This window comes from Lutra lutra, chromosome 14, assembly GCF_902655055.1.
Source record: "Lutra lutra chromosome 14, mLutLut1.2, whole genome shotgun sequence".
Lineage (NCBI taxonomy): Eukaryota > Metazoa > Chordata > Mammalia > Carnivora > Mustelidae > Lutra > Lutra lutra.
In genome coordinates, this window is record NC_062291.1 from 78,536,166 (window position 1) to 78,552,598 (window position 16,433).

Consider the following 16,433-nt stretch of genomic DNA (forward strand, 5'->3'; position numbering starts at 1 on the left):
TAAGCATACTAACTAGTTCAAAAAGAACGAAATATTTCAGGAATAGCAAAACTTGGGCGCCCGGGTGGTTCAGTTGTTAAGCCACCTTCGGCTCGGTCGTGACCTTCGGCTCAGGTCATGATCCCAGGGTCCTGGGATTGAGCCCTGCATCAGGTTCCCTCCTCCTTGCTCCGCAGGAAGCCTGCTTCTCCCTCTCCCATTCTCCCCTGCTTGTGTTCCCTCTGTCTGTGTCTGTATCTCTGTCAAATAAAGAAAGAAAATCTTAAAAAAAAAAAAAAAAAAAAAAGGAATAGCAAAACTTTAAGTAGATTAACAATTTTGAGTGGATTTCCCCTTTCAAGAGTATACTGATTTATCTCCTTTATTGTTCGATTAAAAAATTTGCCTTCCCTTTGTCTGGATGCCTGTTTTCAGTGACATCAAGAAGCTCTTGCTTGATCCGGAATTCAGTCTCCCGCAGAGGTGCCTGCTGGTTTCAAGGTAACAGTCCGTGTTCTGTGAGAGACACCGCACTTCAGCACTTCAGCACTGCAGAGGAACTCATTTCTCTTATTAAGGGTTTTTAGTTAGCACCAAACAAACCCTTTTAGATTTTAGAACAGCGCATCAGTTCATCCTTTATATTTGCTTTACAGTTAATTTTGAAACTAGTAATACAAATAGGAAAAAAAAAAATCACATTTTAATGTGAGATCTAGGCCTTCTCTACTGAAAAGGCTGCCTCCTACAGACAACTTTTTAAAATTTGTGTTTCAAAATATCAGTTACAAAGAGCATGTCCTTAGTTATACCGGTAAATTATATTTAGAGGCAATAATCTGTACTTCCTCTTTGAATGGTCAAGTTGTCACTTACCAAAAAGACATTTCCATCCATTATGCCCCAAAGAATAAATTGCAGATATTTCTATACCTTATTTAGCAAATTTTCCCAGAGGAACTTCTTCCTTAATGTGAAGCTGTGGTCCAGATTGAAAGGTGTGTGTGCTCCTGACAAATCAGGAGCCCTGACAAATCAGTCCTGACAAATCAGTGCCCAGGCCTTGGAACCATCATGTTGCCCTTAACACAGCACAGGTGGGTTTGGGTGTGAAGGGGCTGTGCCCTCAGGCTCTTGGGTTGTCTGAGACCCAGTAATAGGGCTGGAGAATGGGCTGCTTCCTCTGTCACCCTGCCGGGCACAGGCCAGCATCCCAGATGGTCTTTCATGGGGCAGTGCCGTGCTCCTGGTCCCTGAGGCTTTTATGGAGAGCCCCCGTCCACGCCCAAGTCTGCCGTGTGTGCTCAGTGGGACTTTGCTGTCACCCTTCTCAGGCTTTATGGCGATGAGTCAGAGCTACACTTCTGGACCGTTGCTGCCCACTACCTACACAGCTTGTCCCACGAAAAGCCAGCAGGCACCCCAGCCTCTAAAGAAACTATGCCTCGGGACAAAGTGAACAACCCGCTGGATATATGTTATGATATTCTCTGTGAAAATGCCTATTTTCAGGTACTGTGTTGCATATATTAAACTCTTTAAAGCTCCCATCTTGTTGACTTACGTCTTTGTAAGAAGTATCTTAAATTTGGGAAACTTTCCAGCTAAGTGAAGGTGCACATAATAGAAATAAGTCTGTTGGCGCCACTGCATTAAAAAAGGCCTGACTCGGGACTTGAAAGCTCATAAATGCTCATTGAGTTTTTTAATACACATTAGAATTTTACTATTAAGTCCTTATTTTTTTCTTTGTCTTAAAATTATTAACTTAGAAGATTCACTATTATTCTCTAATTTTATTTTCTATAAATAACAAACATTTCTTTCACTCAATTTGAATTTGTTATTCTGAAAAGGTACTTTCACCCTGTTTTCACTGCAGGAGAGTCCTTCAGTATGTGGAGGGCCGGCTTCTGTACACGGGCAGACTCGCACACAGATGAGAATTCGTTTCAACATTTCTCTAATCAAACTCTTACTATGTTGTGAAGTTGATTAGCTAATAACTTCAGAAGGCAAAATAATATTTATAAAAGGATTTTATTATAGTAAAATTTAACTCAAGTCTTGGATTGACTCAATTTTTTCTTTTTTTCTTTTCCTACCCTAGAAATTTCAGCTGGAAAGGGTGAATCTACAGGAAGTGAAGCGGTCAACTTATGATCATACAAGGAAATGCACAGACCAGCTACTTCTCTTGGGTCAAGTATGCCAGTCTTTACAATCCATTCACGTCTCCTGGAATCGCTAGCTGATGCGTGTTTCAGAGCATCATGTGTATTATGCGCACACGCACGCACACGCACACACGTGTGCATGCGCGCACACACGTACACACATGCTCACACAGATAGTAGATCATAGTATTTCCCTGAACGAATACATGTAAATTTCAGCTTTATTTCAAAAGACCAACAAACCTTGTGAGAAAACAAAAATCTATGGTTGACTAGCTTAGGATTTTGGCTTGCGTAATGTCAGATGAGACCTGACTGTTTGGTTTGTTTTGGTTTTGTGTCTCTGAATTGATGCAGAGCTAGAGTAAGCAGTTTCTTGAGCGTCTGTGTTAACCAGACTGTGGTTTTACCTTTGTTCCAAAGAAGCAGGCAGACACACTGTGGTCACTATATATAAGCAAAGCATTGACAAGCAAATTTTGAAAGTGAAAGTCTTCTCTAAGCTATTAAGTTCAGTGTTCAAGTTATAAATTCACTAAGATTATGGTGGAAGAAAATGGTCTCATAATTAGAAAAACTCTTTCTCATTAGACAGACAGAGCTGTGCAGTTGCTGTTGGAAACAAGTGCGGATAACCAGCATTATTATTGTGACTCCCTGAAAGCCTGTTTGGTCACAACTGTCACCTCCTCGGGCCCCTCCCAGAGCACCATTAAGCTGGTGGCAACTAACATGATCGCCAATGGCAAACTAGCAGGTGAGGTACACTTTGTGGTGTGTTTGCGCGTCCTCTGGACAATCAGGCCCGTTCCCAGCAAAGCATTTGATTATGTAGATAGTTGTTTCCTTTTTTCTGTATGAACCCGTTTCTCGTGTGAAAGGGGCAATAGTCACACTGTCCAAGAGCACAGGCCCGAGGGGATGAAGCCAGGCCGCTGACAGAGCGAGAGCACTGAGCCCGCGCTTTCCCGCTCTGCTGTCGGGGCTGTGGCGGTGCCGCCTCCACTCCTGACTCCGCGGGGCCGTGGTGTCACCTGGGGGCTACCGTTCTGTCTTCCAGAGGGGGTGCAGCTGCTCTGCCTGATAGACAAGGCTGCAGATGCCTGCCGCTACCTGCAGACGTACGGCGAGTGGAACCGGGCCGCTTGGCTGGCAAAGGTAGGTGACTTCCTGAGGCGCCTTGAGCATGTGGGGTAGAGTTCAGTCTTGAACTTGGACTCGTGATTGAGAAGCAGTGTTTTGGCTGCAAAGCTGCTATGCAGATACTTTCTTGCAACTCTAAGGCTCCCTTCTTTATGAAGAAATTACATTTCTTCTTATGGAGCAATGGATGTCTTCGGTAACAAGTAAGTGAAAGCAGCTGGCCTCTTTCCCTTCTGGGGTGCTAGGGTGTGAGCCCAGACTCTGGCCCTGAGATGTTGCCAGGGCCCCGGCTCTGCAGGCCTGGGTTGGTACCGCTGCTCCCCACAGTGAGCAGCAAGGTCCTGGCATGCGCTCGCAAAGCCACGCCTGGCGTTGGTCGCACAGGTGCAGATCCCATGTTGATCCCGTTACGGTTTTCTTTATATAGTGCAGGACGTCTTTGTTTTTGACGTGGGCATCTCTCTCAGGTCCGTTTAAGCTCTGAAGAGTGCGCTGATGTTTTAAAGCGCTGGGTGGATCACCTTTGCTCTCCACAAGTCAACCAGAAGTCAAAGGCCCTCCTGGTCCTCCTCTCCCTGGGCTGCTTTTTCACGGTGGCCGAGACACTTCACAGGTACATCCAGAGTGCTCTGCGCCTTGGTCGGGGTGACGGACTGCTTCGTGCTCTGTTGAGTCTCTGCTGGAGGGATGGAGCACTCAGTGTGCGGAGTGAATGGAGAAACTTACCCTTTAGGGTTATTTAAAAACAAAACAAAACAAAAAAATATCTCTACAGAGAATGGAACAGTCATAGTCCATGTTAAGTTGTCTTCATTTGGCCTAGGAGCTCTGTTTTCCTACCAGTATATTCTCCAAACCTAACAGGTGTCTCTTTAAAAAGAATGTAAAAGAAGTCTTCAGGAGCAGTTGAGAGGAAGGGTAGAGAGCAGTCGGAAGGACGGCAGAGAGTGTTGCCAGTGGGAGATGTCCCCTCTGAAAAGAATACCTCGTACTGAGGGGACATTTTATTGTATTTATCTTAAACTAAGGGATGTTGAGGCAAATATGGCAAAAGACTCTGTGTTAAATCTGGACAGTGGGTATGTGGGTACGTGTCTTATCTCCGTGGATTTGTGTATATTTCAACTATGTTACAGTTTTTGTAAATATTAGTTAGAAAGAGCCTGGGGCTGGGGTGCTAGGTGGCTCAGTCGATTAAGCATCTGACTCTTAATTTCAGCTCAGGTCATGGTCTCAGGGTGGTGAGATCGAGCCCCGCATCAGGCTCTGCACTCAGCATGGAGTCTGGTTGTTCCTCTCCCTCTGCTCCTTCCCCAGCTCTGTCTCAAATAAAAAATAAAATCTTTAAAAAAGAAGAAAGAGCCTGAGGTTAGGGACATGAATATTGTCGCCTGCTTTCTTCTGTGAGCCAGGGCTTGGAAAGGTGCTCGTGTAACTTACTGGCACTCAGGTTTCCAGGGAGAATGGGTACAACTCTTTATTTGGAGATACGCCCTCAGGTGGGTCTTCCCCCAAACGCGGTAAATCATGAAGCCTGACTCCCTGTGTTCTCTTGAGCAGCATGAGATACTTCGATAGAGCCGCCTTGTTTGTGGAGGCCTGTCTCAAGTACGGCGCAGTCGGGGTCACTGAGGACACGGATATCCTTTGTTGGGATGGCTGTGCCAAGGAGGAGACAGACGGCACATGTGGGTTCCTCTTAGTCGTGCCGCCTGGGCAAGACCTGTGTCGTATCAGCGGCGACGAGCCGCACCCGAGTTGCCAGTCACAGAAGAGCGAGAAGTGACCGAGAATCGGGGAGAAAATGGGTGCGTTGGTGGCCTCAGCTCTAAGACGGATGGGGAGGCAGCAGAGGCTGTAAAGGGATGGGACTCCGAATTTTGTGAAGGTTTGTTTGAACGTAAAAAAAGATAAAGGAAATAATTTAGGAAAGGCGTAGGAGCCTGATACTTCAAAACAGTACTATTTAAGAGAATGCACTCCATGAAATTAAAAATATATAAAATATATAACACAATATATAAAAATTTATATATTTATCTGGAATATACATTCTGGAATAAATAAAAAAGCCATTGTTATCCACAGTGACAGTCTAATGTGGAACCAGACTCAGCACTTCAAAGATACGTGTCACGCAGGCAGGGCCCAGTGGCCGGCTGCCAGCGCCTCTTGAGTCCCGCATTTCTCTTTGAAAGGGTCAGTTGCTGAGTTTGCTGAGTCTCGCATGTTCGCCTCACATCTTCATTTCTACACATCAGATACTTGCTCTTCTGTGTGTATGTTGTTTTGTTTGTTATAGAAAATGAAACTGAACTTGAATTTCATTAGTGTCCCATATGCAGGCACTGGTGGAGCTGCCTCTAGTTGGAAGGGGCTGCTTGGAACGTCAGGGAAACAGGGCTGCCCGAAACCCAACGCCTCCAGGCAGGCTTTGTCCTCAGAACCTCTCGCTGAGCGGTGTCTGCCCCCAGACCACCCACGGCTCAGCCTTTCCGATGCCAGACAGTGTGCACGTGAGTCCTCTTTCTTTGTGTAGTCTTTAGTTGTGTTAGGCTTTGACGTAGTCTAGGAGAATGTTAGCTGGATTTTCTAGAAGGAGGTGCTTTGTACTCAGCTTCTGCAAAGTGTAGTGGGTGACATTGCAGACCCAACCAGGAATCACCCTCCCCCAGGAAGGGTGCCCATGCTCAGCTGTGTTGTTCTCGTCTCCTGCTGCCCTCCTGTGGGCCCCCTTGTCCCTCTGAGTGGCCCCACAGAGCTGGTTTTTTCCTGCCTGTGGGAGCGTGGTGGCGTGTAATCACATCTCTCTCTGACCTTCTTTTCCTTAACTGTGGCTTACAGAAACTCATCTCTGCTATATACGCAGATTATGCCCGAAGTTTGAAGAACCTTGGTTTTAAACAGGGAGCAGTTCTTTTTGCTTCAAAAGCTGGAGCAGCTGGCAGAGATTTATTGAGTGAGCTGGGGTCCCCCAAGCAAGAACGGACCGAAGAGTGACCGGTCAGTGTGTGCTGGGGAGCCTGGCCTTGCGAGCAGGACGGGGGCCAGTCTGGCGGTGGTCAAGGTCATGGTGTGGGCTGCTGACGATGCCGTCCCTGCCGGGGTCCCCGTGAGCTGCTCCCCATGTTTCTGAGGCTGCCGTGGACAGCAGCAAATGAGCATTTACAGAGTTAGGAGCAAGTCCCATGTCCTGTGTTTATCTCCGAAAAAAACACGAATGTTTCAGATTTTGAAAGGGTAGAACATTTTATACTTTTGGAGACAGCTTTAAGAGTCCCTGGAAATACTTTTAATTTTTTTAAACTTAAAATTCAGGTGACTGAATTGTTTTTCTCATTGACTGAATGGAAAGATATTTGAAAAATCTAATAATGAGAGAAGTTTGTGAGATTTACTCTCAAATCTGTGCTGTGCCTGTGTTACATACAATCATTCAAAAGGTGGCAGACGTATTTCAGTAGTAAAGATGATTTACCAAAGCATTCCTTGTTTCTTACCTTGAGAACATAGAACTCATGATTCTCTGTTTTAGGCAGTTGCTAAATTTTGTAATTTCAGGCTCGTAGGCTCATAGGGAAATTTTAAACTTTATGTTTTGTTCTAATATGTGGGGTCTTGGGTATTTTGAATTTTAACTCTTGATGTATTATAGTAACCACCTTTTTTAATTCTCTGTGCTTTAATTTTCTGTCTTTGTGTTTGTCCAACAACTAAAGTATCTGAGATGTGACTATTATAAATTATTCCTGTCTATAACTTACCAAAATGATAAATAAAAAGGAAATTCCAGCCAGGCATTTGTGTTCCCCAAGCTGCTGTGCAGGAGGTCAGGGGCCATGCTGGCTTCTCAGGAGTCATTCCAGCTTCTTACCCTCCAAGAAGGAGTCCCAGGATTGGACCAAACGCCCCCACCGTGGGCAGACCTGCCTCAGTTCCCAAGGGAGCAGGGCTCTTGGAGGGAGGTGAGGGAGTGGCATTCCTGTCTCCCCTCCTGGGTGTCCAGGGTGATGCATCTCCTCACACCCACCAGGAGCTAGGATTTTCGAATAGAGTCATGGCCTCTGCCCTTAGGCATCAACCATCCACTCTGACAAGGAACTGAGATCCACGGAGGGGATGGGCTTACTCTAGGAATGCCTGTTCCCAGGCTGGCACTTCGGCTAAAGTTGTAGAAGAAATCCAGGATGCATTCATTAGTCCTGTAACTGGCTCACTTTCTTTCTGTGCCTGGGCGGGTTACCCTGGAATTCCTAAGGGCCACGGGCAAACACAGCCCTCTCTGTATTGCCTGTGGTTAAATGATTGCCCATGTATGTTTTGTTTATGCAGCCATCAGCTACCTAAAGGGAAAAAGAATGCTGGCCTTAGTAAGCAGAGAGGGAAAAAGAAATCTTACTCTAGAGTGGGGTATTTTGAAAATTAAATATGTTTGGATTTGAGGCCAACAGCTAAGTAGTGAGGCACCGCCTGCTGGGGTTGGAGGTGGGCTGGAGGCGGGAACCTGCTGCGTGCCTGACGCCAAGGCCCTGAAGTATGCCCAGCTGGGTAGGACGGCGGTCACTGCTCATCACCACAAGACAGAGACCCGGTCTGTCAAAGTACAACTGGAAGTCCCATCCAGACAACCTGAGAGCCCCTCTCCCTGGGGACCTTATGGGCCGGAAGCTGAGCGTGCAGGGACAGAGGCTAACGAGGATGAATCACGTTCTCAGCTGCACCTCACCTGTCTTTTCATGAAGGATCGTTAGGAACCTCATGTTATTAATGCATGAGCAGAGGAGGCTTCCCAGGGTGAAACCCACAGCCAGAACTGGGATGAGAGTGACAGTGACTTTGGAGCAGCATGGCCCTCTCTGTGGCCGTACCCATGGGATTGCCATCAGGGTCCTGGGCCCTCCCTTGGCAGCCAGTCGAGCGGATCTTGAAGATGTGGTGTGGAGGGGGGTTGCTGGGTGACCCCCTCCTCCTGGCTGGTCTCGCTTTAAGTATTTTCATTGCTTTGAAAGTGGTAGCAGGACCTCCTGTTCTAAAATAGAGCCAATCAGAGCAGCGTCTGTACAAGCCAATCCCGCGCTGCTTCTCCCAATCAGCTTGTCCATGGAACAGACCTTGGTATGAAAACAGTTCCCCTCTCAGCTGTTTGCTGCCTGGAGACGTCACCTGCATGAGGACAGTGTTAGGTGCCGGTGATTACCCCCCTGCATCACATTCTCCTCAGCAGTGGGGCAGGATGGAAGGGGAGTGCTGAGGCGCAAACTTGTAGGTTGTGCAACAGTGAAGCTCTGGCAGGCCAAGGTGCTCCGGGAGCACACTGTAGCAGCCTGCAGGCCTCCAGTTCCCGTTCTGCATGCAATCGATGTGACTGGTCCCAAACAATTTGTGCAAGAGAGGACCCTTGCCATTCAAAGGAAAAGGCATTTTGAGTTGATGACACTTGAAGGTGTTACTGTTTTAAAAGAAGGGAAGGGAAGAAGCTGGGCTCTAGGACTCACATCTGAGACCTGCGGGAATCAGACCAGCTGGGCAGGCCGGAGGGAACTTGGGGAAGCAGATCGTCCTGCTGTCTTTCCTGTCCTTAAAGGATCCTTCTGTGTGTTTGCTTTTCCAGCTGTGCAGGACCCACTGAAAACAACCCCGGAAAGCCCCTCTTTTCTCTCACTCAGGATGTCCCGTGATTCTGAAGCTCTCACATGAGTCCCTTCAGGCAGTTTAAGTATTTTCCTTCAGCGTTTGGCTCTCTTCCGTAAAAAGTCCAAATAAACACTTCTACCACCCCTTACTTTTGGGGGGACCCTGAGAAGAAAGTCAGAGTCACGCTAACTGTTCTAAATACCAGAGAAGGAGAGACATTCTGGGTTCCATAGGCAATTTGGGTGGTTTTAGCTTTCCCTTCTTCCATATTTATTTGACAGAGAGAGAGAGAGCACAAGCAGGGGGAGCGGCAGGAGGAGGAGAAGCAGGCTCCTCGCGGAGCAGAGAGCCCGGCCTGAGCCACCCGGGCGCCCTTCCTTCTTGCGTGTTTATATGTAGCACAACCAAGTGCTGTTAGGGAAGAGGGTTGTTCCAGACCCTGAGATGCACTACTTAAGAAAGACTGGGCTGGAACAGGTAGTTGAGAATTTAAGATCAGATAAAAAGACATTCCTCAGTCACTGCCTCAAAAATGTAGTCCATTTTCTTCGCAGTTAAACGGTATTTTTAAAGCTGAAGTAAAGTGGGCTGATGTGGAGGCAGAAGGAGGAGGCAGAGCGGCGCAGGAAGGGGCCTCTTCACTGTGACCATCCCTCTAGGTTAAGGGTCTGCGGACAGACCTGGGGAGCAAATCCCAGCTCACTGCCCATTTTGTAAATAAAGTTTTACAGAAACAGTCATGCCCATCTGTTCTTTGTGGCTGTTTTCATTCAACAGGGACAAGTAGATGGAGCAGAGACCATATGGCCTGAAAAGCCTACAATACTTAAATGTCTGGCTCTTACAGGAAAGTTTACCCACTCCTGCTCAAGGTCCCACGTGCTTGCTTGGGATGAACTTTCACGTGTCCGGCTGCCCTGTTGGGTGCAGATCGGTACGGAGCCCTTTGCGGTTTGCCTGTAAGCAGGTGCACGTGGACCAGCCTCTTTCCAGAAAGAGGATGTTTCAGTGTCATCCCACCTGGCTCCCCGTAGAGGCCCAATTTCCCATGGCGCTGGGTCTAGGAAACTACGTACAACGTGAACCACCCGGGGTGACCTTAGTTGTATTCCTGACAATTCTGAGATAAAAGGCACTAGTAGATGATAGAAAAACTTAAATCCAAGAGCTGTTTCATATCAACATGTTAAAGCAAATGTCAGTTTTATTCCAGACACCTCCTAACCCGTTCTGCTGTGATAAAACCCTCGTTGTGTTCCAGTCTTCTGACCTCTGAGCAGCATCTTTAAGCCCTACTACTTCAGGCAGGTAGAAGCCCCAGAATACTAACGTCCTAAGCCGGTGGTGGGCCCTGCCGTCACTGATGTGAATCTGTATGACCACACTGGGGAGAGAATCCCGGGCCGGGGAGCCCGGTGTCTGATGCACGGAATCCAGCTGGAGGACCCGGGAAGTGGAACAGAGACCGGAAGTGAAGGATGGACGAGTCTGCGGTATATGATCAAATAGAAGAGCTCGGGAGGAAACTGGCAAACTGCTGCTGGCGGAGACACATGGAAGGGAGTGAGGAAAGGAGGAGGCAGACATGAGTCAGGGATGGGAAATACCTGCGCGACCCTGGTGCGGCTGCTCTGGTGGGTAAGCGCCGCCCTGGGAGCCCACGCGTCTCCGCTCCCAGGAAGCTGCGTGCACATCTGCATGCCCTGCCACGCCGGCTGTACCCTGACTGTCAGCTTCGTGGCCGACAGTCTTGCCCCCGCTCACAGAAGCAGGAACTAAGGTTCAGAGATGTTGGGGACAACTGGGGTGACCCTCTGTCTTGGACTGTCCCCAAATGAGGAATTTCCTGTGACTCTGGATTTGGGATGTGAAAACCGGGATGTGTCAGGTGACACGGGACCGTTGGTCACCCTCCTTGTAAGTGACAGAGCTGGGAGGTAAGACACAGGCCTGCCTGACGCCTCAGCCTGCACGGCCTCCACCTGGTCATGTAAACGTGTGATCGGGGACATTTTTGAGGGCTTCCCTCTGCAGCTGAGCTGCAGTCCTGAGCGCCCTCCTCATCTGGGGCGAGGCCAGCGTCAGTCCGCAAGCTAGGCACAGCAAGGCCCAGCCATCACCAGGGCCAGGATTTAAAGAACTGTCTTCTTAGCCATCAGCTACTAGAAAGAATGTGATTTTCAAAACATTATTTTAAAAAACGTGTTGAATGTTTGGATGCTCCGAGTTGATTTATTGGTCTGAAAGAGGTTATACTGTTTTGGCTGGGGGCACTCTCCCTTTTGTAAGGAAACTGCCGAAGGATGCTCTTGCTCTATTTTCTGTCCTTTTTTTTTTTTATGGAATAGGAGGTCCTTTGGGGGAACTGAAACCTCACCTGTCGGCTGAATCTAAACGTCGGTGTGCAGAGCCCGCTCCATCCTTCCATCACAGGCTCTGGGACAGACGTGGCTTCCTCCTGCCACCTCGGAGGTGGCTCCGTTTCCAGGTATGGTGCAGGCAGAGGACAGCGTTTGCTCCCTGTCTGGTAGGGCAGGGCCTGGGACGGCTGGTCCTTGGAACCCTGGTCTCGGTGATTCTCCTGTTCAGCAGCTCCCACTGCCTGGTCTGCTTGGGAGTCCTGGTGGGATTAAAGTCACTCAACGAATCTCCAACAACCTTGTGGGCCCATGTGTTGTGAACAAAGACTAAGACCAGGCAGGGCTTCTGATGAGTGGTGGGGACGCAGTGTACATTTGCAGAGGGAGAGGGAGACTCCAGAGACCGTTCCACAGACATTGTCCCTTTCACTGGCATTTGCCTCCACACCTTCCTCCTTCCCCCCTCCTCCCCAGTCCCCAATAACTCGGCAGCTGGCCCTTCTAGGTGAGAATTGAGCCTTAGGAAGCTGCTGGAGGCCACTAGGACACTGAACGGAGAAGTAAGTCCCTACTGAGGCAGAGTAACTGGAGCTCACTGCCCCGTTCCCAGAGAGGGGCAAAGGCTAGTTTGATCATCCATAAAGATCCAACTCCCATCCGAAGGCACAGGGCGGGAGCAGCTCACTTCTGCCCTTGGAGAACCAGTGGCCAGATGCGGGGCCAGGGAAAACCTCCCTTTGTGAGCCTGGGTCTGGTCCAAGCATTTGCCGCTTTGTCCCTTTGATCATGTGACTGACCTCTCAGTCTTTTGGTCTTGAACTGTCAATGGTTGTGGCAACTTGATCCTTATACCACAGATGCAGTGGAGGGAAATGGAAGGGCCGTGTTTGGGAGGTGAGTAGCCAGTGGCTTTTTACAGAGTAGTAGCCATGCTTGGAGAGTCTTGGGGCTGCGTGGGCAGCCCAGCCCCTGAGCTCTGGACCCTCGGACCGGGATTGAACCCAGTGGATCCCGGCAGAGAGAGAGCCTACGGCTGAGACACACACAGAGCCCGCAGAGGGGACTGCTGGCTCTCCTGTAGGAGCTGAATGGTGAATGGCTGAATTCTGGGAGATGCATGTCCGTCTCCTAGAATCTCCGAACCTGTCCTTATTTGGAAATAGGGTGTTCGTAGACCTTGATGATTAGATCATCAAGCCACATCTGGTGTCCCTAAGAGGAGAGGACACAGAGACACACAGAGAAGGTGGCCCTGGGAAGAGATTAGATGGATGCAACAGACAGCCTCAGAACACCAAGGAGGGCTGGAAGCCTCCGGAAGCCAGGCAGCCAGCCTCTAGAGCTGAGAGAACACATTTCTGCTGCTTTCAGCCCCCAGGTGTGAGGTGATCTGTTACAGTGGTCCTAGGACACGAACTAGCTGCCACTGACCAAAACCAAGGACCCAGAATTCCTCAGGTACTCCCCGTTGCAGGGCCTGTACCCCCTCCTCCCAGAATAGTAGGAATTCCAGCTCTACTCCCCTGGCGGAGAGGGCCTTTGGCTTGCCTTTGTTTTTCTCAGGCCCTGCTTTCCAGAAAGAAAAGAAAGGCTCCCAGTTGTACCTCTGGACCTAGAAAGTTCATTTTCAAGCAACTTTACCGAGCCAGGCTCTCTGCCTTCTGCGTTCTGCGTTCTGCCCCTGGTCTCAGCAGCTCTCAGCACACGTTGCTGGCTCGTCTTTCCACTGCCTGCTGCTCATCAGAGGGAACTACAGTTCCAACAGTTCCTAAGCCCACAGCCCAGGAAAGTCCTGTGTGGCCGTCAAAACCATCCAGACCCATGACTGTGGCTTGGGGAAGATTCCAGAGGTGGGACTCTGGTGGTTTTACTTTTCCAGGCTTCTAAAACCAAGAATTTTTTTCCCCCAATATATCGCAATCTGTGTTCCTTGGAACCATAATGTCCTGCAAAATATTAATAAACATTTTTAAAGCATCATAATCAAGTAAGTTTGGGAAATGCCAAAATAAATACAGTTAAATAAGTTCTTTTTTATTGTAGACCTTCTCAAGGCCTTTAGTATGCCAGATACATGTTGTACCCCTCTAAGCCAAGGATTATGGAATTTAAGATTCCTAAAGCTATTTGATCACGGTCCTTACCACGTTCTGCCTGCTCCTGCCTGATCGTGCTCTTCTGCACTTTGGCAGTGCGGACCTCCCTCCCTTCCTTCTTTCCTGCCAAGGCTTTCTCTTCCAAGTGCAAAAAAACAAACAAACAAAAAAAAAACAACAACAAAAATAAACCACCCTGCTCTTCCAGCCTGCCCCATAAATGAGTGGATGATGCCATTTTCCAGCTGGGAACCCTTTGCTAAGTCTCTCCCTGCAAACAGTTCACTTTCAAATGACACAAAAGGTCCTCAGTGAACGTCTCCCACTCAGCACCTGCCATTTGCACTTTGTGACCTAATCAACCGGCCAACATACTGGTCGTTTCTGGCACCACGGCGTCACTCTTGCTGTCTCCCATGCCCTTCCTGCCTCAGCTACCCCTCCCCATCTCACGCCTCTGAGCTTACCACAAGATCTCCCGCTCAACTCCGTAATGCCGCATTCTTCAGTCGGTCTCCTCTCCCGGGCTGGAGGCCCCAGGAAGACAAGGTGGGTCTCATCCAGACGGCATCTCTAGCATTTGCTACAGGTGTCCATACACCTGCTGCTTCGGGATGGGTCGGGGTCCGGGACAGCCACGGGCCATGTGTTACTAGAGGGCGAGGTTCCTGCCGTGACAGGCTGTTGGGTCCATATCCTACATTTCTGGGGCCCCTTTGCTTCCTTCTTTACAGATCCACTGTGCTGGTGATGAGTACAACTGCATTGTTTCTCGTGTCCCCCGAGCCTGGAGAGTTTTATGTTTAAGGGGTGTCCCTTCTAAGCACCATGGACTTGCGTTTTTTATTTTTTTTACTCTTTCAGTCGGGAGTCCTAGACCACTCACACACAGCGGCGCGACTCCATGCAATGCAGTGAGTATCCGCCATCTGCACTGTTTTCAACTTTCCCTGTTCATTTTATATCTTTTCCCCCCACTCCCTGGACTTTGGGATGAGTATTTTTTAATATCGCATTTCCCCACTATTATCTTGTTACTTATATATTCTATTCATTTCACAATTATCTGGGGGATTACAACACTCATCCCGACTCGTTATTAAAGTCTAACATAAATCAGTATTCTTTCCACTTTCCGGACAGTGAAAAGGACTTTAGAACGTGCTAATTCTGCTGATCCCTCTTCTGGCTCAGGAGGTATTGTTACCTGTATTTTAATTCTATGTGTTTGCAGACCTCCTCAAGACATAATTACTGTTTTACGTGGTCAGTATCCATTTAGACTTGCCCACGTCAGGATGGGCTCTTCCTGTCTTACCCAACTGCCGTCTGGACCCTCTCCTCTCCCTGAAGAACACCTTCCACTGGGGTCTTTACTCTGTGTCTACCGGTAATGAATTCTCTCCGCTTCCCTCTGTCTACACTGTCTTCGTTTTGCTTCCATTTCTTTTGGGGAACATTTCAGGCATACAAAAATAGAGAAAACAAATGTAATGAACCTCTGTGTACCCATAACCCAGTTTAAACAATCCTCTCTGAGCTCCGTTATTTTAAGGATATTTTCACTGCATGGTCCAGCCTGGTGATCATTTTCTTTCTGAAGACCCTCCATCAGCTTCCCGCGGCCACAGTTTCTACGGAGAAGCCCCTATCAGTCTTTGATATGCCTGATAATCTTTGATGGTCAGATGTTCTATATAAAAAACTTCATGTAGTTTGAAGCTTTGGATGGGGCTGTCTTCCTCCAGGGGTTTTTCCTTTAGCTTTTCCCAGGCAGCCAAGGGAGATGTCCTAGCAATCCCGGGTTACGTTGATCCAGCTGCAGACTGAGATGATCCCAAATGGGCCTTGGGAGGGCTGGTCTGTTTCTAGTTGACTCTATTTTTAGCATAAGGAGCCTTTCAGGGTCCCTAACCCCACTCTGTCCACTGAAAGGTCCACGTAGGTTCACAACCTTTCCGTCACCTCTTAAACACAAAAAACCATTTTAGACCATTCTTAAAGAAAGGGGTAAGTTTCCAGTGTCCCTGGTACCTCCACTGAGCGGGCCACAGCCCACAGCCGGCTAGGCAGGAACTGGCAGGCCAGGCACCTTGCTCCCCACTCAGCAAAGGCGTGTCATGATCCGATCTTCCACCAGTTCCCACGATGTTCCCCTTGCACTCCTCCTCATGGTATCTAACAGGGCACTAGGGCACTTGGAAATGACCCATAGTGTTGAGGTCTATGGCTTTTTTCCCCCCCCTAGATTTGTGGCTATCGTATTTAAAAGATGAGAACATACAGTGTCGCTGGCTCAGGGGTGGGATGAAATGTGCACATGTTTCTACTGCAGCTTGATTTGTGTTGCTTGATTTTAGTATAGACTGAGTTCAGATGCACCAAGACTTTTTATTTTACAGAAAACAGGGTCCCACAGGCTCTAGAACAAATCAGAAAATCGAATGCTGCGAAGGAGGCAGGGAGGGGGTCAGTCACAAGCGTGACCGAGACAGGCAGGGCGCGGTTGTGAGGAGTCTGGGGGCCCCAGGCTCAGGAAGGAAGGTTCGTAGCAGGAAACGGAGGCCCCGAGTGTCAGATCTGAAGTTTCAAAAGAAGCTGAAAGTCCAAATAACCTCACAGAATATCCAGACTTTTAAGTGTTGGCTTGATTTAGGAAAAAAAAAAAAATCCCGTGCAAGCCGAACAAAATACACCCGAGCCGAAATCGGGTGACAGTCTGTGACTCTCACAGTCGTAGAACCAGGAAAGTACCAGCACGGGGCTTTACTTGGTAACTTCCCTATGTTTACAAGCAAAGAGCTGGAAGATACTCAGCTCTTGGGAACACCTTGGTCTTACTGCGCTGCCTGCGGGGCACGGTCCCCCGCCCCCCGCCACGCTTGGGCTGCTAGCCTGTGTCCCAGGTGTTTCTGCCTCATGCCCGGTCACCTGAGCTGTAGGTGCAATTGTAACAATAAGCACGACCCTGCAGCCTTGTGCACTTGGAGGACCGAGGGGCGGGGTGTGAGCGTCTGAGGTCTGCACGGTGCCCAGACCATTTT

General features: G+C 48.7%; 1 protein-coding gene across 1 annotated transcript in view; it reads left to right on the forward strand.

The window, feature by feature from the left end:
• The window catches only part of WDR11 (WD repeat domain 11), a 68,913-nt gene extending 52,868 nt beyond the window's left edge, over positions 1-16,045 (forward strand). The window contains exons 22-29 of the mRNA XM_047702098.1: positions 415-480; positions 1,314-1,491; positions 2,090-2,185; positions 2,748-2,913; positions 3,217-3,314; positions 3,767-3,912; positions 4,860-4,939; positions 6,142-16,045. Of these exons, the coding sequence (XP_047558054.1) occupies positions 415-480; positions 1,314-1,491; positions 2,090-2,185; positions 2,748-2,913; positions 3,217-3,314; positions 3,767-3,912; positions 4,860-4,939; positions 6,142-6,299 (988 nt within the window). The 3' untranslated portion in view covers positions 6,300-16,045. The remainder of the gene's footprint in view (positions 1-414; positions 481-1,313; positions 1,492-2,089; positions 2,186-2,747; positions 2,914-3,216; positions 3,315-3,766; positions 3,913-4,859; positions 4,940-6,141) is intronic.
• The last annotated feature ends 388 nt before the right edge of the window (positions 16,046-16,433 follow it).